At 49.5% G+C, this 21334-nt stretch overlaps 2 protein-coding genes across 4 annotated transcripts in view; one reads left to right on the forward strand and one right to left on the reverse strand.

Moving 5' to 3' along the window:
• Positions 1-3154: 3154 nt before the first annotated feature.
• C5H4orf54 (chromosome 5 C4orf54 homolog) lies at positions 3155-13929 on the reverse strand. The gene is made up of 2 exons (XM_048305104.1): positions 11215-13929; positions 3155-6819 (listed from the first exon to the last, which is right to left on the reverse strand). The coding sequence occupies exon 1, from the start codon at positions 13927-13929 to the stop codon at positions 11224-11226; it is 2706 nt and encodes a 901-aa protein (XP_048161061.1). The 3' UTR covers positions 3155-6819; positions 11215-11223.
• The window catches only part of DAPP1 (dual adaptor of phosphotyrosine and 3-phosphoinositides 1), a 55082-nt gene continuing 47596 nt past the window's right edge, over positions 13849-21334 (forward strand). For 2 of the 3 annotated variants that reach the window (XM_048303811.1, XM_048303810.1), the window contains exon 1: positions 13849-14217. In XM_048303811.1, coding sequence (XP_048159768.1) covers positions 13940-14217 — 278 coding nt within the window. In that variant the 5' untranslated portion in view covers positions 13849-13939. The remainder of the gene's footprint in view (positions 14218-21334) is intronic. The other variant, XM_048303809.1, reaches the window with a different exon arrangement.

The following is a 21334-nucleotide window of genomic DNA, read 5'->3' on the forward strand; positions in this document are numbered from 1 at the left end:
ATTTTACTCACCTTCACAATATGAAGCAATAACTTCAGCTGGAAACTCACTTGTCCTGAGCTTCCTCTCTAATCAGGAGACCTCCAGCTGGATGCACCATGAGCTGGAGGTGCCCAAACCCTCTACCCAGAGGAAAGACCCAGGCACCCCTCTTCAGCATCAATACTGAACTCAGCATCCACTCTCAAAGTCTGCACCCTCTGTGGTGTAGACACTCTTTGATACCTCCACTACTGTTTCAGGAACAAACTGAAGACAAGCTTTTGCATTTGTTATTACTACTTGCTCTTTGTGTCACATAAAACAAAAATGAAAGCAGAGCTAAGTACTCACACACCTAGCAAGAGGCAGTCTCCTCCTGCAGTGACCCGACACCCTAAATATATAAAGTGGACAGTGAAAAAGCTGCCATCACTATTTTACCTGGAAAGAGTTATCAACAGATGACACCTCAGCCCCACTCTGCCAGGCTTGCCTATCAATTTACAACCCAAAATCAGGAAAAAAGGGTTCTAGATACTGCAATCTGTAAGATCTGTAAGATCTTTGTCTGATATCAGCAATCCCACTGCAAGGCTTACCCCTTCTCAATTTTATCAAATTGAACAACCAGCCTGTAAGGGGAAATTGTGGACCTCCCACAGCTTTGACACTTAAACAGAGCCTCTGAGACCCACACTGCTCCTTCAGAAGTGGTATGTGTCTTTGTGGATACCCCCTGGCATGGCAGCAGATGCTCCTCAAGCTATCTGACCCCAACAGCTGGACATAATGGGGATTCCAGGAGAGGTTTAGTCCAACAGCTGGGTAGTGGAAGGCCATGGCTTCCTTACTTGGGCTCCATAGCTACGGAAACAACAAAAGGAACAAACTTCTAAAAATAAGGTGAAATTAATACATTGCTCGAGCCCGCATTTGAAGAGAAAACACACTTAGGGTTACAAACAAAGCAAATGCTCTGTTTATTAGTGGGGGTCAATCTCAAAGATGTAACATACGTAGTTAATAATGGTATTGCACGTATTTTTAAGTAATCAGCAATGATAGCAATTAATAATTCATACATGAAGTGTAAAGAAGCAAATAACTGCTTGGTCCTTTCTAATTGGAAGCCACAGAAGAAACACTGCAATGATAATCCAGCTAAATCCAAAAAGCAACCCACTTGCAAAAGAGACTTGGAAACTTCCCCCTTCAGGTTTCCAGGAGTGCTGATTTTTAAAGAGTATTTTTCACATACTCCTAGAAAAATATTCATATATATAGGGATACAATTTGGCAAGCAGATTACGTGTTCCCAATAGCGACAAGCCCAGGGGACAGCAATTCTAAAACAGGTGCTTGTTTTCTTGTTTGTTTGGTTGGTTTTTTGTTTTGTTTTGAATAAATTTTTTTTAGTGTTATGTTTTATGTTTGGATAGCTTGTTTAGATCTGACATCAGGGAATTATCTGCTTCTCGTTACTCCTTTTGACAATAGAGTTGCACTTTTATTTTTTTGGTCTTGTCATTCCTACCAGTGATATTTTAAAGACTATGTAGAAACTTTTAAGATTTTCTCCAGCAGTCCTTGAAAATCCCAGATGTATTCCACCTTTCAGTTAATTTAAGGTATTGTAAGAAATCCTCATACTTTAATCTCAGTTGTGTGAGGCACTTTGTGGCTGGACAAACACTGGTTGCAAGACTGGGCCTCTTAGGGTAAGGTTCAACTTCATGTTTCTCAGTTTTTTTACTTTTGACCTCTCTTTTGTAGAGGTTTCAGCTTAAATCTTCCATCTATTGTGAGAAACAAGCAGTGCTGTGAAGATCTTGTTACAGAGCTCTGCTGAAATCAGGCTCCGAGAGCTCTCCTTCAAGAAAAGTAAAGGAGAGTTCCCAAATTTTCTGGTTCACAACCCCAGGTCCCTTTGCAATTTCAGACTTCTCTAATTTGAGCAAAGTGATCCAAGGCCTTTCTCTCTGCTCTACACACCCACTGTTAGTTTGTGTCTGTTTTGCCTTCATCTGCTGAGGTTACTCAGCTTTCTCCTGTTCAGCTAAGCCTGTGTGGCTGCGCTCTTCCCAGTTCATTCCCCCACCTTCCCCGTTCTTCCCTTCAACATCTGTTCTCATTCCAATCTTAAGTCTTTTGGGGCTGCCACATGTGCCTCTGTATGGGAATCACTGGCTAGACATTAGCAGTGAAGCCACCAATGACATCTATTGTGGATGCAGTGCTGAGGTACAAATTCCAACGAATCTGGAAAGAGAGGGAGAAAGTCGCGAACACCAACCACTGTTTTACCAGTGAACTTGTGTTTCCAGCAAGATGGGAAGATCATGTAGCCGTGTCTCGAAATGATAAGGCAAATTCACAGCAGATGTCTACATATTGTATTACTTGTAGATAAATAATGAGGTGGGAATCAGTTTTCCTTTAAGTATCTTGGGCACATGATTAAGAGGGAGATCATTATGTGCCCCTTACATACTGAAAACTGAGAAGCAAAAGTGTTCTTTTAAACTGCAAAAGTAATAATTTAGTTTTCAAGTCTGTTCTGGGATTTTTTGGTGTTTGACTCATGCTTTTTTAAACACTTGGAGTTAACAACAGAAATGTTCTCAATCTCCATGAAGGTAGAAGGAATACATTAAAGCAGCAGAAGTTTTTTCCTAGTAATAACTCAAGCAATATTGCTATCCACTAATAAAGTCATCTTATCTTTGCTTGCACTGCAACATTAGGCAATGAAAATAACAGAGAGAGTCAGCAGAAAAAAGTTATTCACCCCACCAATTGCTCTCTCTTGAGTATCTTACAACAAACAAAGATGCAGCTCTTTGGATACCCAGACCCATACACCAGTCAAAGTTAGTTCACTGAACTGGGGAGTTCTTTCTTCATTTAAGATATACTTGGGTATAAAAAAATAAGCAATTCCAACTTCTCTTTGTCCTAAGAGGAAAGAATAGAGATCAGGTCAGAAGCAGACTTTCAATACTGGGACAAACTCAGGGAGACTCTTGAGTGCGGGATTTTTGATCTGCTCTGTGGTGAAATCCTTTCTTCTGTTGCTGTTCATGTGTTGAACCAAGTAATGCCTCTGTTTTCACTTGTTCTGCACAACAGCCAAGGTAACTTTGCAAATATACAACCAAGCAGGACTGCAGGCTTACTTGCAGTGTATCTTTTACTGAAAAATACATTTTATTTATCATAACATTCGAGAAAAAAAACAAACCCCAACATAATACAAATGCCAACTCATTCAGTTACAAACTTTGGTACTTGGAGGTTTCAGACAGTCTGTTCTCACGTGGCTGTGATGCACTGAAGTGTTCCCACTGTGCAATTCCCAGAGCGACTCTGCTGTCCTTCAATCCCAGGCCCACGGCATCCTGCAGCGGGATCACTTCGGGTTTCAGCCACACACTTGCCACAGTGTTGTCTACAATGAGAGCAGGTCAAAGAGTCCATTTCTCTCCAGTTATACATCTTCTTTTTCTTAATTCTTCCTCCACAGGCAACAATCATCAACACGATGCGTTCACAGCAGTTTCCCCTTTGCCTTACAGCCCACCCCTCTCTCATCAGACATACCACCCACATCCTCTTAACAATCATTATCCTTACTTCACATTTGCACTTTTCAATATCTTTACACCGATAACTAACCCACTCCTTTTAAAAATGAGAGGAAAAAGAAAGGGGCGGGGGAAAATAAAGAAGAAATTAAAAAAAAAAAGGAAATAGGTGAAAAAAAAGCACAAGCATTTTTGAAGTATGTGTTCTCGGGTAGCCACAAGTTAATGGCAATATATAAGCGTAAGGAATGACACTTTGGCCATCAACACTAAAGAATAAAGGTAGCTTTGAATACAGACAAGGGGGAAGAACACCCCACACAACCCATAAATACATTTCAAATCATTCACCAGTTGATTCACCAAGGGCTAAATTTGATATTGAGTGAAACCAACCCTGTTGCAAAAGACCAGAACAACATTCTGGTGCATCACTCCAGTCCTACTCAAACTTTTAATTGGATCCTGACCTAAAATGCATGGACAGTTTGCTGGTGCAGCCCTCAAACCCTGACAGCAGGGCTGGGAGGGAACTTGAGTGGTGCACAGGATTTTGTCTTGCTTTGCACATGGGGTGAATTTCAGCTGTAACATACTATGACTGCACCGTGAAACATATAATACTAGCAGCTTGTGAGCCCTGACATGGAGGGCTTGACTCTAATCCAAGATATGTGGTTACACATCACCCCATCCACTGGAGAAATTCACCACTGGGTATACATGGAGGAGCACCATATTACCAGAGCTTTCTTCTGGTGACCTTTTGTGGCATTATCTGCTGAGTCCGGCTTGACTCAAGCCCAGAGCTCGGGTTCTCTAAAGTGAAGAACATGGTGCTTGGGTCTGCAAGGCACTCAGCACTCTGGGATGAGTTCAGCAAAGCTTTGCATAGATGGGGGAAGGAAAAAATCCTTCCACTGAAGTCCCCAGGAATCTGAAGATATCTGAAGTTGGAGATGCATGTGAAGGCTTTGCTAGGTCTGCGAAGAGAAGCACCTTGCAAAACTGACCCCTTGATGCAAACATGAAGTCTCTTTAGTAACAGACAAAATCAAGTAAACATTGTTTGACATTAGGATTGACACATTCCACTGAAGTAATCTCCCCTGAGAAAATAAATAGCTGTTGGTATTCCCTCATTTTATTGCTTTCATCTCCACAGACAATGGGAAAAAAAAAAAAAAACCTGCAAAATTTTCCTCCAACAAATACATGTTGAAATCCTGGGCACTTGCTTTCTATGCATTTTTTTTTTTCCTTTCAAGTACACCGGGTGAAACTGTAAACCTGAGGTTGTGTGTGCAAACCTATATTTTGTAAACTGCAATGTGAAACTCTGCTCCGAGCACCGATATAGGAAAAGGTAGGACAGGAACATTTTGGAACAGGGATGCTAGTATTATACTGGACGTCTTGCACACGTGTGTGTCACAGGGGACCATCTACTCTGGTACCTGCACTGTCCTGCAGTCCCAAGTACTGTTCTGTTTAACACTGATACTCTAATCACAACACCTATGGGCTTATCGGTCATGAGAAAGGTGGAGAAGCATCATTTCCTTTAAGAGGCAGTGAGCCCGAATCCCAGTGGGAAGTTAAAGCTTGTAATGCAGAGTGTACAGCTGAAGAGCACAGGGATTAGCCTTAGATGGTATGTGCTCTAGCTGGGCACACCAAGCTCTTTGAAAAGGGTTAGAATATTCATTGGATTTTCACAATGATGAAAATGAGTGAGGAGATACATGAGAAATCACTCGCTATCTGCATGCTTGCAGTGCATTTCATCCTGAGGGCAATTACAATTTGTGCCTGTAAACAAATAAATTGCACTGAAATACCATCTCACACATATGGTTAAAGACAGTTCTACCTGAGTTTCCCACACCTTGTGAGTTACTCAGGAAAATGAAAACCCAGGGCTTATTTTAGAAATGGGAAACACTGAAACTTCCCCAGCTGCAGGAAACCTCGAGAACAGGTGGTGGAAAATCCTGCCTGTGGGCAAATTGCTTAAGTATAGACTTTTGAGTTTTGCATTTAGACTTTAAAATTCTAATCTGTTACCTCAAGAAAGCTTTACGTTATATAATTTAGGTTTGCTCTTACATTTATGTGCTTCCCAAAGTGCTTCACTGAACTGAAATTTTGGGCAGTGAACAGACTATTGTATTTTAGTTTTACTGTCATAATAATTCTCTTTTGCTGAGACACACTAGTTACTGGTAACAAAACAATCAGTTTGAGCAGAGTTGGACATACAAATCACTGCAATTTCGCTAATCTTATTTTATATTTTTTTGTTCAAAAGATAAATATTTTCTTAGCAAATTGTAATTGTAGCCCTCAGATAAACCTGTCAAACAACAGCTAAAGAAACAACTAAGTACTATTGAGGCTGTAACATTAAAAAATTCCTCTCACAGGGCATTGTTTTCAACAATGTTGCAATTTAAGGAAGAATAGACAGCAGTCTTAAAGAAAAATAAATGCTGCTCTCTCCTTTAGAACCAGGATTTTAAAATATTACATTCAATTTCTGGTTTCCCAGTATTTAAACACTGTCATAATTAAGGCAACTTGTGATGTTCAATGCAGTGCAGAGGAGCAAACAAAAAATGAAAGCAATCAAATGTGTTTTCTGACATTTACACAGTTTGTTTTGAACCATGCCAAAAAACAAACACTAAAGATAAATTTAACACTACAGCTCTCTTCATTTGCAATTCCAAGTGAGAAGTAGAGAGTACAAAAAACCATCTGATTGCAAATTGTGACTAAAACCTATATGGAAGACCCTCATTTACTGCAGTAGGAGAGAGCTGAGGGCTTTATTTTTGAAGAGCTGCAGGGCTGCACTGGATCATCACAACACGCTCCGGGGACCTGAATGAAGCTGTGTGTAGATCCACACTGCAACACTGCTGCACTTACACCCTGCATTTTACAAACAGCTGTAGTGGCATCACTACCACTGGCTACCAGCACAGAGGCAATGTCTAAAGCCTGCAGATCAGCTTCAGTACAAAAACAACTTTGCACAAAATACTGCAGTAATTTAGTGTTGCTCACATAATTAAATGTAGGCATACTCCAAAACAGGGGGGCATTTAGGGGAAAACAAGAAACTTACATGCTTGTTTTGTATGAAGCAAAACACTTGAGAAAACTGTAGAAGCAGTTTTTAGGATTAATGTTGAAGAGTTAAAAAGTGTATTTCAAATTAAAGAAGCATAATTCTTCTTCCTTATCCCTGTGGAAAAACAAACAAACAAAACCAGAAAGGCATCATTAATACAGATTGTTAGAGAGCTGCCACAACAATCTGAACAACCTCTACTCCTCTGGAGAAGTGCATAAATACCTCCTTTGTCATCACACTATTCTTGCTACTCATGTCCTAAGCTACTGCCAACAATCAGACAACAGCACCCAACTTCTTAAAATGAGTCAGTGGTCGGGAAGCCCTGTTTTTTTGAGCAGAACCCATCCTTTCTGCTCAAGGTGTGGAACATGCTGTGCCTTACAACCCCACAGCTCCCGGCAGACTGGTCCTGGGGAACCCCACGGACCTAGGTGGGAAGAAGGCAATGTGACCTAAGCAGGATTTGAGTGATGCATCTGCTCAGTTAAAGAGCTGGGCACTTTCCTCACCAACACAGCATCCAGCATGGAGTATGTCAGGAAAAGGGAAACAACCCCTACCCACATGCTCCAAGATTCGTGGAGTTAAGACTTAAATACCGGCTCAGGAAATCATCGTGGGCAGGAGGAGTCATTAAACTCACCATTAACTTTTACTGGTATCAAGGCTAAGCACTATTGAAACGTTTCCTAAGTAGCCTCAGTTTTGAACACAAGGGCATGCTTATTTCCGTTTGTAGACTGACTTACTAGATCAAATGTTGAAGCCTATTTGGTTCTAGGAATATTCCAGTATTTCCCACTAAAACTGGATAAATTCTTTACTAAATTCTCAGCAAAGGCATCAGCAAAAGTAAATCCTTTGTACTGCATCTTACACTGTAAGTTGACTTCTTGACTTAGTAATGTAGAACATACATCCTGCTGAACAGGGAACAATTAAAACAAAGTTTAAAAATATCCATTTATGAGCCTTTAAAATAATTTTTATATGCTATTCACACATAAATAATTTTTAAAGGCAGGCATAGATTATCTGATAGCAATTAGGAAGAAAACACAGCTAATACATATATTGGTGTATATGATCCTGTAACTGTAAGGTGTTTATGCTCATGTTTAAACAAAACAGTAAAAAATACCCTTCTAATATTGGCAGTACAATTTACTACAGTTGCTTTCTACTTTGCTACCTGTTCTTTCCTCAGAAATAGTAATGAGTATTTTGGACCAACCCACTACACTAACACAAGGCAGCAACTCCACAGAGTATAATGTGGTAAGAGATAAAAAAGTTAAAAATGCATTTTCAGTCATTTCTGCTGGGAATGAGCTGCTGTCAGGCAGTCCACTCACTACGTGTTGGTGCCGTCTAGGCTTGGATGCAAGTTTATTTGAACTGAGAATTAGCATCACTTCTTTCCTGTATCAAGAAAGAAGTGCAGCAGGCAAGAACGATGTTGCTAAAGCTCCCCCATCTATGGTGAGTGAAGCAGAGCAGGAAGAGAAGCAACCATATGATATTGCCCAGAAACGTGCACATATTTTCTACTATTTTCTGCATATCAAAAACTTAAGAATAGTTCAGAAATGGCAGCTTGGATCTTGTCAGAACACAAACTGATGGGATCCATTTAATCCCAATGATTGTGCAGAAAAGAGCACCAGATACAAAAGGAAGTTCTGGAAGAGCAGTAGATGTGCAGAGGATTTGGTGCCAACACCACCACGGGCATCACACCATCACCAAAGATTCAAGTCACACTGACCCCCAGAGGTGACAGAGACCAAGATGGAGCAGTCCTTAACACAGTGATACAGTTTGTGAATGAAGACGTGAAAGAAATAGAGCAAAGAAGGGAAGAAGACAGCATGTGCAGTGCAGAAAGAAATTCAGGCGTGGAGAAAAAGAGAATTCATTCAGCTCCTTTTGCCTAGTAAGAAAACAAAGACCTGAAGGGACAGTGCTTTATTCAACTCCCACACTCAAAGGATGAAATCTGGCTGGTTTAAAATCCATTTTAGGATCTGCACAGCATTGCTGAAACCAAAAAAACCCTGGTCTGATGTGAAAGCAGCTGGAATTAAAAAAGTTAATAACAATTCACCCTTCGATTCACATGAAATTATACTGCTGTTCTTGTTAGGGGAAAAACACCACCCCAAGCAAACAAATCTTTTTCATTAGGAATGGAATGACAAAAGAGATAGAGGAAAATAATGGAAAGCAAAAGACAAAGTAGATAATAAAAGAGAGAAGAGGAAAAATTATCCACAGGGACATGAAAGTTAAGTAGGTAAATGAAAATAACAGGAAGAAGAAGGCTATAGATGTGATTCCCCTCTGGCGTATACCTACTTTTCCACTGAAAGAGAAGATATATGAGTCCAATGACTAGTTAAATACATCCTGCACCATGCAGTTAAAATTATTTAAGACTGCCAGAACAGGTCAAGGAAAAAAAAGTACATCCATTGTCCAGCAGCAGGACACCTCCCTCAGCAGGTCTGAGACAGCCCGGAGGGCGCATCCCTGTCTGCATTAGACAACGAGCACCTCAGCATGTTCAAACATTAAAAGAATGGTAAAATTAAACTAAAGCCTGCACGCTGCTGAATGACCTTCTGTACTGAGTATGCATGTTTTTACATCACCAGTCTTTTGGGGCAGCTTTCACACAGTTTTGTAGTGGTAGAGCTCTGACACAGCACAACCAAGCGGAGCTTCTGTTTTAACTTCACCAGTGAGAAAGAGCAATTTGCTGAGAGCATCACCTGCTTCCCCAGGCACCGAAGGCAAGCTAAGTATGTGATAACAGGATAACCCTCTAGGAGGGGCAAGGCACACCAGGAAATATGATGGTTTTCACTTTTAAAGAGTGGTACAAGAAAAGCTAGAGGTTTTTGTTTAAATAGCTACTGTTACAAATACAACTATTATATACTCCGCCTTTTCAAAAACGTCAAGTCTCTAATCTGAAATCTAGCAAATCCCTTCTGCTAGCAGTCTCAACTCAGCCTCCAGACCAAATGAAAAATCATCAACTACTTTTTGCAATTTTATCTAGATTCTCTATGAAGACTTTACTGGCAAGATGAACTCAAGTAGCACAGCAGAGCTCAAGTTAAACTGGCATGTTGCCTGTCCCATGAGGCCCAATGAAAACAACTTCATCCACAGCCACGATAAAAGAATGGAACTTTCAAGATAAAATATTTACAAACAGAGAAGTAAGTGCATAAATCCCATTGACGAGGTTTCATTCAACAAATAATCTACTATGCAGTAGTAATGATGCAAACTGAAAAAATATTAAAACAAAATAAATAACCCAAGAGCTGGCAGACAAAATTTACCCTCAAGCATGCAGCTGGACAAAGCTCAGTGCAAACTGGTGACAAACCCAAACCTCTGACTGTTGCCACTCTTCCACTCTTTCTCTTTGCCCTTTCACATACACCAAAAAACCAACTCTGCGAGTCTTTGGTAAGCAACAGATTGGGCAGCTCTGCACGCGGTAAAGATGAGCCATGCATTCTAATGCAAGAGGCAGAAGGAGCAGTGACACCAATCCTCAAGGCACTTTTGTAATATTTCAGGTCTTTCAAAATGAAATGTCATCGTTCCTTGGTTATTTTGCACAAGACATACTGCACCACACTTGTTTCACTGCATGCTGTATGCCCAGTCCTGTGCTCTCCTCCTTGCTCCAGGACAGGTACTCAGTGCCCCTGCACACACATCCCTGAATTTGGAGGGTTACAGCACCAGGTAACTGGACACTGTCAGGACAATGGCACTCCAAGCTTGGAGCTGCTGTGTAAAACTGTGCTTTGCAGCGGTGCCCCTGGGAGCCTTCCTGCAGCACAGGCAGCTGTGGGTACCTCTGCCCCTGCCAGCAGCCCCATGGTTCCAGGAGAGCACACCAGGGACTGCTACATGCATCCTGCTCCCTCACCCCACTAACAAAAAGGACCCAAAGTATGGGCTTGCTTCCATCAGACCCCTCTCCCACTCTTCTTGAGGGAGGGGAGAAACAGGTTCAGGGGAGAGAGGTGCTCACCTCCCCTTGGGAGGAAGAGGTGAGAGGTGAGACAAGAGGAGGGTATGTTGCCAGGGTGAAGGGGCTCTTCCATGGCTTGCAAGATGGGTCCAGATGATGGATCCAGACAGAGATGCCCAACCACACTCCCATCGTCGGGAGCAAAGGGAGGTGCCCCAGCCATGGGGCTGCACAAATACAGGCTGTGTGATGAGCAGCTACGGTGTGCTTCTCTGAAACTGCAAAAATAAAGAAGCTCCAAGGAATACTGCTCCCACGGGTGTGCCTAACTCTATTCTATCTGTGTGTTCTATCTGTATTTTACATCCTGGTGAGGGCCCCTTTGTCGACCCTCTCTCCCCTGAGAAGAAGCTGTGGCACCACTGTCATTTGGCCATTAACCCGGTCTGCCCTGACCCATCACCGGTGACTGCCGTGCCGGCCAGGCAGCACCTACTCACCCGCGCTCTTCACCGGTGCTCCACCACGAAGCGCATGGTGGTGCCGTCGAAGGAGGGCGGCGCGACGATCCGCGGGCCGGTGGCCGGCGCTGTGATGCTGATGACCGGCTTCGCCTCGGCTGCCCCGTGCCGCGGCGGCGGCGGGCCCTTGCTGGTAGCAACGTAGTAGGGACTCTCGGCAAAAGCTGCCTCTGGCGCGGCGGGACTGCCAGGCGCTGCCGGGGCACTGCCATCGCTGCCCGGGTGGGACAGCGGCTGCTGCAGGGCACCGGAGGGCAGCACGGTGGCGGCGGGCAGGAGCCCGGGGTAGAGCATGTAAGTGGCGCCATAGGCGCCGGCACTGAGAGCAAGGGGCGAGAGAGGCAGCGGGACGGGAGCGACGGCCGGCTGCTGGGGCACCGGCACCTCCACGTACTGCCCGGTCTCGGGGTCGAAGAGGCGCCGCTTGAGGGGCTGCTGCACAGGCGTGTCCACCAGGTAGTACTGCCCGGTGCTCACGTCCAGCAGCACCTTGCGCTGCGTCTGCGGGAAGGGCTCGGCCGCTGTAGCCGCGGCGGGCACGGAGGGCGAGAAGCAGAGCAGCGGCGGCGGCGCGGCGCCCGGCAGGGCGGCGAAGGGCAGCGGCGGGCGGTACAGGGCAGCGGGCGGGCCCTCGGCCGGCGGCGGGGCGGCGGCGGGGGGCTCTTCGGCGGGTGGGGGTCCGGGCGGCGGTCTGGGGCTGCCGGAGGGCTTGGCCGTGCCGAAGGGCTGCAGGCTGCACAGCGCCGCCGCCGACGCCGCCGCCGACACCGGGCTGGGGCGGACGCCGCCGCCCGCCGCCGCCCCCGGGGACGGGGGGGAGCCGGGCTCGGTGGCCGCCTTCAGCGGCAGGGACAGATAGTTTCCGCAGTCGGGGCCGCGCTCCGCATCGCCGCCGCCGCCCGCGGGCAACCGAGGGGAGCGCGGCGGTGCCGGGCCCCGCAGGCCGCCCTCGGAGGGGGGCTTGGCCGGCGCGGGGGCTGCGGCTCCCCCCGCCCCGCGGAGCGTGAGGAGGGCGCGGGGAGCCGGCGGGCCGCGCTGCCGCTGCCGGGCCAAGCTCTCGAAAGCGGCCGCTTTGGCCGAGACCTTGTCGGCGGCGCTGTTGGAGGGGCGGCGGGGCAGCCGCTCGCTGCTCGGCCCCTTGCCCGACGGCTCCTCCGCCTTGTCCGCCGGCGGCGGCGGGGGCGGAGCGGCAGCGGCGGCGGGTCGGGACCCGACGCCCCGCTCCTGGCTGGCGATAAGGGAGAGGACGTGGCTGTCGGTGATGGGCAGAGGGTCGCTCTTGCGCTTCCACTCGCGCTTGTTGAAGCTGTATAGCTCCTCCATGCTCCGCACCGCCGCCGTCAGCTTCTCCAGCGCGTTCTGCACCGGCGCTGCCTTGCTTTCCTCTCGCGGGTCCTCCTCCGGTCCCCGGCCCTTCTCGGCGGGCGGCGGCGGGGGCTGGTGCCGCCAGGGCGCGGAGGATTTGGAGACGATCTTGAGCACGGCCGGCTGGCGAGCATCGCTCTTGTTGGGGGCGATGGTGGCCACTGGCAGCCTGCCCGAGGTGCGGTGCACCAGGACGGTGCCCTCCGGGGGGCAGGCGGGCGCCCTGCCCGACGCCTTGGCCCCCGCCTCGGTGGGCTTGGTGCCGGTGTGGCCGACCGCCTGGCAGGTGATGACCACAGGGGAGAGGGACCGGGGGACACCGGCGATGACCAGCTGCTGCCGGGGCTTCTGCTCCGGGCCGCCTTGCTCGGAGGTGCCGCTGCCCTTGTCGCTGCTGTTATCCCCCGAGTCAGCGCTGTAGGAGCTTTTGATGAGTTTCCGCACGTCCCGCACCTGGTGGAGGATGCCCTGGGCTCTGTACTTGCTGTCCCTCACGTCGCGCACCAGGAACTGCGGCACTTTGTCGGGGCCGTCGCCGGCCTTGAGAGGCTTGAGCGGCTGTCCCCTGCCCTCGTCCGGCGGTCGGCCTGCGATCTGCGGCGTCAGCAGCTGGGCGATGCTGAAAGCGGCGTCCCGGGGCTGCTGCAGGCTGCCCAGGCTGATCTTGATCTCGGGGGCTTTGGGCTTGGCGGCGGGGGGAGAGGTGGCGGCGGAGCCGGCGGCGGGAGAGGAGGCGGCGGCAGCCGCGGCGAAGCACTTGGTGGCCCGCTTGCCGGGTTCCTTCTCCCGAGGAGTGTGCTGAATGGCGGGGACGAACAGGCGGGACATCTTGGTGGACTTGCCGGCAGAGATCTCACCCAGGTCGGCTCGCCAGTCGTGCTTGGGAGACAGTTTCAGCTTACCGACGGGCGCCCTCTCTTCTTTCCTTTCCGCCTCCCGCTCCTTCCAGGACCTGAAGGCACTGTTCTGGCTGCGGAGGAAGGTGGCCTTGATGGCCTCCGAGGCGCTGCGCTTCACCTCGCACAGCTCCTCCGACAGCGCCCGGTCCAGGCTGCGGTTCCCCTCGCGGGGCGTCGACGCCTTGGAGGCCGGAGACCGGCCCCCGCCGCCCTCGCCCGCATCCTCCGCCGGCGCCGCGGTGCAGTCCGAGCCGCCCTCCGAGAGCCGGGAGCTCTGCCGCTGCACGCCACCCTCCCGCTGCCGCTCCCGACCGGCGCTGCCGCCGCCGCCGCCGCCGGTGGGCTCCGGCTCCCGGCCCGCGCCTGGCCCGGTGTAGGAGGTGTCGGTGATCTCGCCCCGCTCCATCTTGAACTCGTGCTCCAGCTGCATCTTCTTGGAGATGACATTTTTGAGGAGGCTGGAGGCGAACCTGGACTTCTTGTTGGACCCCTTCCCGCCGCCCTCCGCAGCCGGCGGCTCTCCGGCCTCGGCGGCATCGCCGAGGTCCAGCAGGGTCACCACCCGGGAGCCCGCCCGCAGCCGCCGCGGCGTCTCGACGTGGGCGATCTCCCCATCGAGCTTGCTGACCACGAACTCAAGGGCTTTGGTCTGCGAGCGGCCGGAGCGCAGCAGGCTGGGTTCGGCTCTCGGCCCCAGACTGCCGCACTTGAGGTCCAGGTAGGTGGACCAGCGGTTGATGCCCAGGGCATTGTCGGACAGGGAGGCGGAGGAGGCGCGGGAGCCGGGGCGCAGGGTGTCGAAATAGGGGTACGCCAGGCTGCGGAAAGCCCTGGCCGTAAGGTTTCGCACCTCTTTGTCGGCATCGTCTAGCTCGCTGACGGCGCTGGAGGCGCCGCTCGAGTGCTCCCCTGCCCTGGCGGCCCCGCACCGCGTCTGCAGCCGCGCGGGCACCGCGATGAACTTTTTCGCGTGGTCGCGGACCGCATCCTGTTTTAAACTCGCACTGCGGTCGGGAGCCGCGGCGACACGGAGACTCATGTCGCCTTCATGCTTGGCAGCGTAAACAGTGTTTTGCTTTCCGTGCACGTTGCTAGACTCATTTATAGCTCGGGAAGCGGCTTTGATTGATAGGAGAAGCTGGGCGCCCGGGCTCCCGCCGGGGCGGCCAGGCTGCTTGGACTGGCTCTCCCCCGAGCTGGCGCGCTTGTCCCCGCCGGGGGTGTCGTGTTCGGAGGTAAGGCTGACGATCTCGGTGCTGCTGGTGTTGTCGATGCTGTCCGTCTGGTTGTTGGGGTCGCTGGTGGTCGTGCTAAGGTAGCAGCTATTCTCCTCCTCCTCCGTCAGCGTGTCCCCCGGGGTCTCGTCGCTCCCGAAGGAGGCGTAGTCAACGAAGGAGTAGATCACGTTGTTATCCTCGAAGTCCCAGCGGGCGGCCAGCCCCGCGTCGAAGTCCATGTCGTGGTCCACCTCGCTCAGCTGGATTTCCTGCGTGCTGATATAGTGCGCCTCGTCGCGGCCGCCGCCGAGAGGGGTGCCCGGGGGGGCGCCGGGGGGAGTCGCCTTGCGCCCCGCAACCTCATCCTCCACTTCGCTTTCGTAGCCGAAGGAGGACGAGGAGGTTTTGCCCTCCGTCGACAGCGGGTCGCCCATTGCGGGAAAGTCGTCCGCCTTGGTCACGGGCGAAGGGCAGGAGGAGGAGGAGGACTCCGGGCAGCCCCCCGCCTCCGGTGTCCCGCCGCTCCCCGCGACTTCCCCGGAGCCGGTGTCAGCACCGCATGCCGCCGCCGCCGCCGCCGCCGGGGAAGGAGGGCGATCCCGCCCGTGGTCCAAGGATGCTGGTCCCGCTTCCTCCCCCGGGGGTCCGCCGCTCGCCGAGCCGCCATCCCCGGTCCCACCGGCTCCCCTGTCCAGTGCGGGACCGGCCGCTCCCTCCGCGCCGCCGGCCGGGGCCAGTTCGGGGTTCTGGCTGGTCTCCTCCGGCCCCTGTGGCGAGCCGCAGATCTCCACGTACACCGCCTCCTCCTCCTCCTGGATGGGCGCCCCCGGGCTGGGGTTCGGGCTCGGGCTGGTGCTCGCGCCCCGTTCCGCCGCCGCGCCCTCCGGGCCGGCTCGGGGGCTGGCGGGCCGCTGGCCGGGCGCGTCCATGCCGGGGCCGTCGGGGCGCGGCAGTGGCCCGCGGGGGCGGGCAGGCACGTGCCGGCGGGGACGGGGGGGCAGCAGCCGCCCACGCCCTCCCTTCCCTTCCCCTCCCCTCCCGTCCCCTCCTCCGCCCGGCGCGCCGGCTCCCGGCCCGGGCGGGCATCGCCGCCGGGGGGCGGAGGGGTCGGGCCGGGCTCAGCTCACCCCGCAGCCCACCGCGACACAGGGCAGGCCGTCCGGCCACCGCGGGGGAGCTGGCCCTGCACATCCCGGGGCGGGCCCAGGTTCTCCGCGTTTTCCGAGATGGGCCTCACTCGGGCGGCCCCAGGCTCGCATTATACATAGAGTTGGCGTCACTTAGGCCGGCTGAACGAAATCCTATTTTAAACGTTTGTGTTTGCCGGAATAAAGGCGCCCGGACGCCCCTTGGAAGGGGAGAGCTGCCCATGCCTGCAAAGATGCTGCGACTGCCCAGCTCCCCGGGGAGCCGACGGCACCGGCTGGAGGAGACAAACTCCCAGGGCACCGGCTGAGTGCGCAGCTTGTCAAGCGCACCCTCGTTCCACAAGCAGCAGTGGCTAAACAGCTATTTTCTTCCTTAAACTCTCCCCCTGCACCCTGTGTCCCCACTTGCAAGAGGTGTGGTTGTGTAGGGACACCCTATGGATGCCGGCCTGGCCCTGCACCTTCACAGTAGTCCAGAGAGCCACTGGTCTCCAAGAAATCTTTCTCTTTCCAAGAAATGCCGGTTTAGACACACCCAGCACCTAAGACCTATTAATAGGCATTTCTATGGCATGCCTGACCTTTGGTGGCTGAGAGCTTTACTGAACAGTCCCCAAGAATCACGCGCCAAAAATCACTCCAGCACCATGGAAGTTTTGAAAAGGGAAGCTGTTAAATGCCAAGGAGGAGAAATGAAGGAAAGGAAGCAATGATGAGGAGCAGCTCTCAGGTATACAATGCAGACAACATCCTAAATTTACAGCTTAAAAAACAACATCCCAAGTTTGCAGCATCTGAACACTTAGGTGAGGAAGCTGGCATTGGGCTGGTAACACTGAACTGAGATGGGAGTGAGTTGTGGAAATCCCTAAAGCCATTACCAGGATCCAGGACCTTACAGCTGCATACACTGGCATGGTGTGCATCTCTGCCACAGATGCCACAAGGATGGAGGAACCAAGAGGCAAAGCAGACGCCATCCCAGAACTCTTCCCAGCACTGTCTGTGCCAAACCAAGGGTTTCCTGGTGCTCCCAGCTCCTCATCCCACTCTGTAGCCAGGCTGCTCTGCTGCCATCCTCCCCATGAGGTTGCATTGTTCCTACTGCCTCCAGGAAAAATGACCTCCCTTCTTTACTGAACCCAAGCGGAGCCTTGTGAGGCTCCCTGCAGCAAGGGCAGGTTCACAGCCCGTTTCAGCTAAGGGTCTCTTCTGCCTGGAGGAAAACAAGTGAGGTGGCTCCAGTTTTTAGGACCCTACATAGATACATGGTCGTTTCTTAGGCTGCAGATTGACAGGATGGAAAATACTCCTGAAGCACCATGTGATATTTTAACAGAAAGACACATCCTCCAAACTTGGAGGGTTTGGAGCAAGTCAGGTCACGTGCAGTGAGGCTCTCCCCAAGCAGCATGGATATCTGATTCTCATCCTTACTGAGCCTGTCCTGCCTCCATTTTACTGTTAATAAGAAACTGGGCACCAGCTTTTATGACTATTAGGCTTCCTCAGCCTTTATCTTAGCCCAGGTTTATGTAGCTTCAACTCCCCTGGCACACACAGCAGCTGCGCTTCTCAACAGAGCTGTGGTAAATGGCATCATCATCCCTAAACAGCTTCACTGGGTTTTGTGTCCCATCCACACATATTACAGGCTTGCCTCTCTGTCTCAAGCAGCCACAATAAAATCATGACATAACTAGAGAAAGACAATGTTTTAGCACATTATTAAGAGGCATCTTGGTTTTAATTAATGATTGGCTAAGAGTAGATGCTCAGATACAGTCCTTTCCAAATGTTTAGGATGCTGAGGAATCTGTTTTAAACCCTGATCATTCATTGTACTTGGGTGACTGCTGGCAGCTGTAGCAGCCTGGCCTTCTGCTCTACCTCTGCCTTCTACCAGATGCCTCCTCTCAAGCAAGGTCTCCACCCCAAGTTCTCAGTGCCCCCACACTCTGATCTCCCAAACCAGGGTCTCGGGTGTCAGTGTCTCACACCTTACTCTCCTCTCCATTGTTTGGTTTTCCTGCATTAGGAGTACACAGTGAATCATATCTTTGCTCCCCAAACCTGCACAAATAAAAGTGGTGGTGTTTTTTTGAGTTGTAACAGTTGTTCATGTATTCCTGCCAAGATCCCCAGACAAGATCCCCACCAAAATGAGCATCAAAACTTGACTCTTTATTTATCTATTTTCAGAGTCTAGTTTCTAGCTGTGGTCCTGAGACGGTTTTTTCTGCACTTTTCCTTTGGTGATATCTTGATCTTAATCTACTCCATCTTACAAACCTAGGCAATGACTCTCAACACTGAGGCTGAAACCATAATGGAGCACTCTTATATGTATGTTTATAACATATCTCCAGCACAGGGAATTTATGCCCCTGGTGACAAAAATACATACATAAAATCCACACCTGTTCTTCTCCACTTTCAGTCATGGCAAGCCCTGGAGGCCTGTATGCCTTAGGCAGTCAGATCAGGGTGTTTCCCGTGGCACTAAGACATTGCTACAGGGTACAGAGCCACACAAATCCTAATGCCATTTGTAAAAAGCAGATCTCTGACATCCAGCTTAAGTGCTCTAATCACTGTGTGGCATTAGAAGAGCAGGGGAAAATGAGAAGGATTTCCTCCTCTTTTTTTTTGTATCAGAAATTTCTGCACTGATGCGGCGCCAGGTCCTCAGAGATGCTTTGCTGCAAGTCTGGCCCTGAGCAAAGCGTAAAAGTCCATGGGGTTTAGGCTTAATGCCTTCTCCCCAGCCTTTCCTCTTAGCTACCATGGTGTCAGCTTTTGTAAAGCCTGTTTTGGAGGTGTCTAACAGCCTCTGTGCATCGCATCCAAAGCTTGGGTGCACAACTTGAACCCGGGGCTGACTCCCCAGGACTACTCCCCTGTGGTGCTGCCTCACAAGGGATCAGAGTGCTCCAAAAGCTTTGCAGATGATTTGGGGTTTAAGTTTTTTTCTGTGTCTCTTAGAGTTGCCAGACAAACCCTACAGCAAGCAAAGGGATAGACCTGTTTGGTCACAGTAAAAAATGCACAGGAAAACTGCAGCTCCATCACATCTTCTTGCAAATACCAACTTCTTCTGTGCTGGCATGACATCTCCATTGATTAATAATCAGATCAATGTGATTTGCCTAATAATGTGGGATATAAGTAACTAACATGTCATCCTTATGACCCTAGCAATACTCAGCTGAAGCATGCAATAGCATCAATTACTCTCTTGTCGTTTCCACCTTTGAATCTGTCTCACTCACTAACAGCACCAAAGTCTAAGATTTCTGCATCCAAATCTGTCATGAAGTGTTACTGGAGCTGTCCTCAAAATCACAGAAAATCTGTATGTTTAATGTGTTTTGTAACATAGTAGGTACTCTACTTTTAATCTCTTTCTGGTAAAAATAACAACATACACTCTTAGCCACACTCTGACCTTTGCTCATATAGGTTAGGTCAGACAGGTAAAGGTGATGGGTAAAATGCAGGTAGGCTGAATTAGCTCTGCACCTTAAAAGACATTACTCATGGAAGTAGCAGGGAAGTGGGATTTAAAAGGGATTCGAGAAGAGGCTCTTAAAAGTGGAATCAAGAGATGAAGAATGAGGCTAGGGAGACTGTAACTATATGGTTACATAGGAGACCATGCAGAGGAAGGCACAGGGTTTTTTCTTTGAACTGAGACAGGAAGGAGCGCGAACAACTGGTGGGGGAGAATTTAGTTGAGCTTTCTCTGACTAGGGAAAGGTAAAATATTAATCTGTTAATTTAACTTTAGGAAATGTTAATACCACTTTATATATTTTAGTTCTTACAGTGTTAAGTCATCACAAAGGAGTTATAAAAATCAGACTCATACAGAAGAAAAATAAAAAAATTATTTTTATGGAGAAGACAAACATGGTTCCAGTAACTAAGATGGTCTGCAGGAGAGGTTATGCTTCTCACAGGGAAGCCAATGTCTTTCACAGAAAGTAAGGAAGCAGCATAAGGGCTGTGTTAAATTCTGTGCATACAGCAAAGGATGCTCACCATAGGTTCAGAGAGAGATGAAGAATGATAGAGCCATAGGGAGAAGCTTTAATTTTCAGCTGATTATTCTCTTGAGTAGTATTTGAATACTGCTGGGTTCACTCAGTGATTTTTCTCTCAGTAGTTTTTCTGGTAACATTGCACATTGTCAAAGTGAACTCTCTGGTATACTTAATCTTTGAAATCAAAGCAAAAAATAGATTACTGAAGTTTAGATATGTGTGTGTGTTAAGGAGAAGGGAAAACTGAAAAGAGTGCCCTGATTTTCTCTCAGGGCTAGTACCCAAGGAGGGAGCAAACACCACTGTGGGAAAGAAGAGGTGGATTTGTGGTTTAGCACCAAACAGTGAAGCCCAGTACACATTATAAATCTCCAAATGCTACCAGATATGTTGAAAGGAAATAAAATACCCACACACATGTGTTGGTATGGAAGCTTTCTAGCAAAACAAAGTGGAAATAAAATGAGATTTTTGTAGCTTGCACTAGAATGGTGTTTCTTATGGCATTTAGCAAGGGACTGACTGAAAAAGTACTAGGCAAAAACTAAGTGAAAACCAACACCTGGATGCCTCAATCCTTTCTCTCACTGAGACAATGCCAGTCAAGGGGGATCTTTCCTCTTCCATCCTGAGCCCATTGAAGAGACTGAGGGGCTCTTCTAAACACTCAACCTGCAAATGTAAACCAAATGTGCGCTCCTTCCTGGCAGACCTCTCCCTCTCAGTGAGAGTCAGACCTTTCAAAAGAAACTCCAGAGCTGGGTGAATTTCAAGACCCTAGCCTGAGCGCTTGATCTTGCAGGATTCAAAGACCTTGGTGTGGCCCTCCAAATGGAGGCCACTTTTCCTCCTAGGATGAGATAGGATCAAGTTCTGGCCACTGCCTTACGCTCTGCAGTGCATTCTGCAAGCAGCAGTGGCTGAAATGCTATGAAACAATAACCTCCCGCCCTCCCTGCAGCTCCCTCTGGCCCTTGCTGTAAGCAGCTCCTGCTGGATGCCTTTCAAGGTCTGCAGAAGATATGTATGTTTTTAAAACAGATCCTCCCCCTTGCTACCCATCCTTCTCTTCCAGACCCCAAAATCTCATGCCAAAACAAACAGGCAGGAACATAATCCCAGAACGAGTTTAGATTTCTCCCGTACTTTTCAGTCGTGCTGCAAACACAGTCTAAATATGCGTTCATGTATTTATGCGGGGTGTCTGCTACTCAGACAAAATAAATCAAATACTTGCTGAATTTTGTGCATGTCAGATTAAACTGTGTCTACAACGACAGTGATACAAGAGAATATTCTGGTAGCTGTTACATGTAGACAGCAATAGCACATGCAAACTGCGGGAATCTGTTGAATAAGACTAATTATAAACACTTTATTGCTTTCACAAACATCCTGGCCGGTGCCTGTCCAGCCTGCACTGA

Source organism: Corvus hawaiiensis, chromosome 5 (assembly GCF_020740725.1).
Source record: "Corvus hawaiiensis isolate bCorHaw1 chromosome 5, bCorHaw1.pri.cur, whole genome shotgun sequence".
Taxonomy (NCBI): Eukaryota; Metazoa; Chordata; class Aves; order Passeriformes; family Corvidae; genus Corvus; species Corvus hawaiiensis.

Excerpts from the sequence above, each read along its gene's own strand:
- C5H4orf54 (XM_048305104.1), bottom strand. The coding sequence starts at position 13,929 with ATGCAGCTGGAGCACGAGTTCAAGATGGAGCGGGGCGAGATCACCGAC.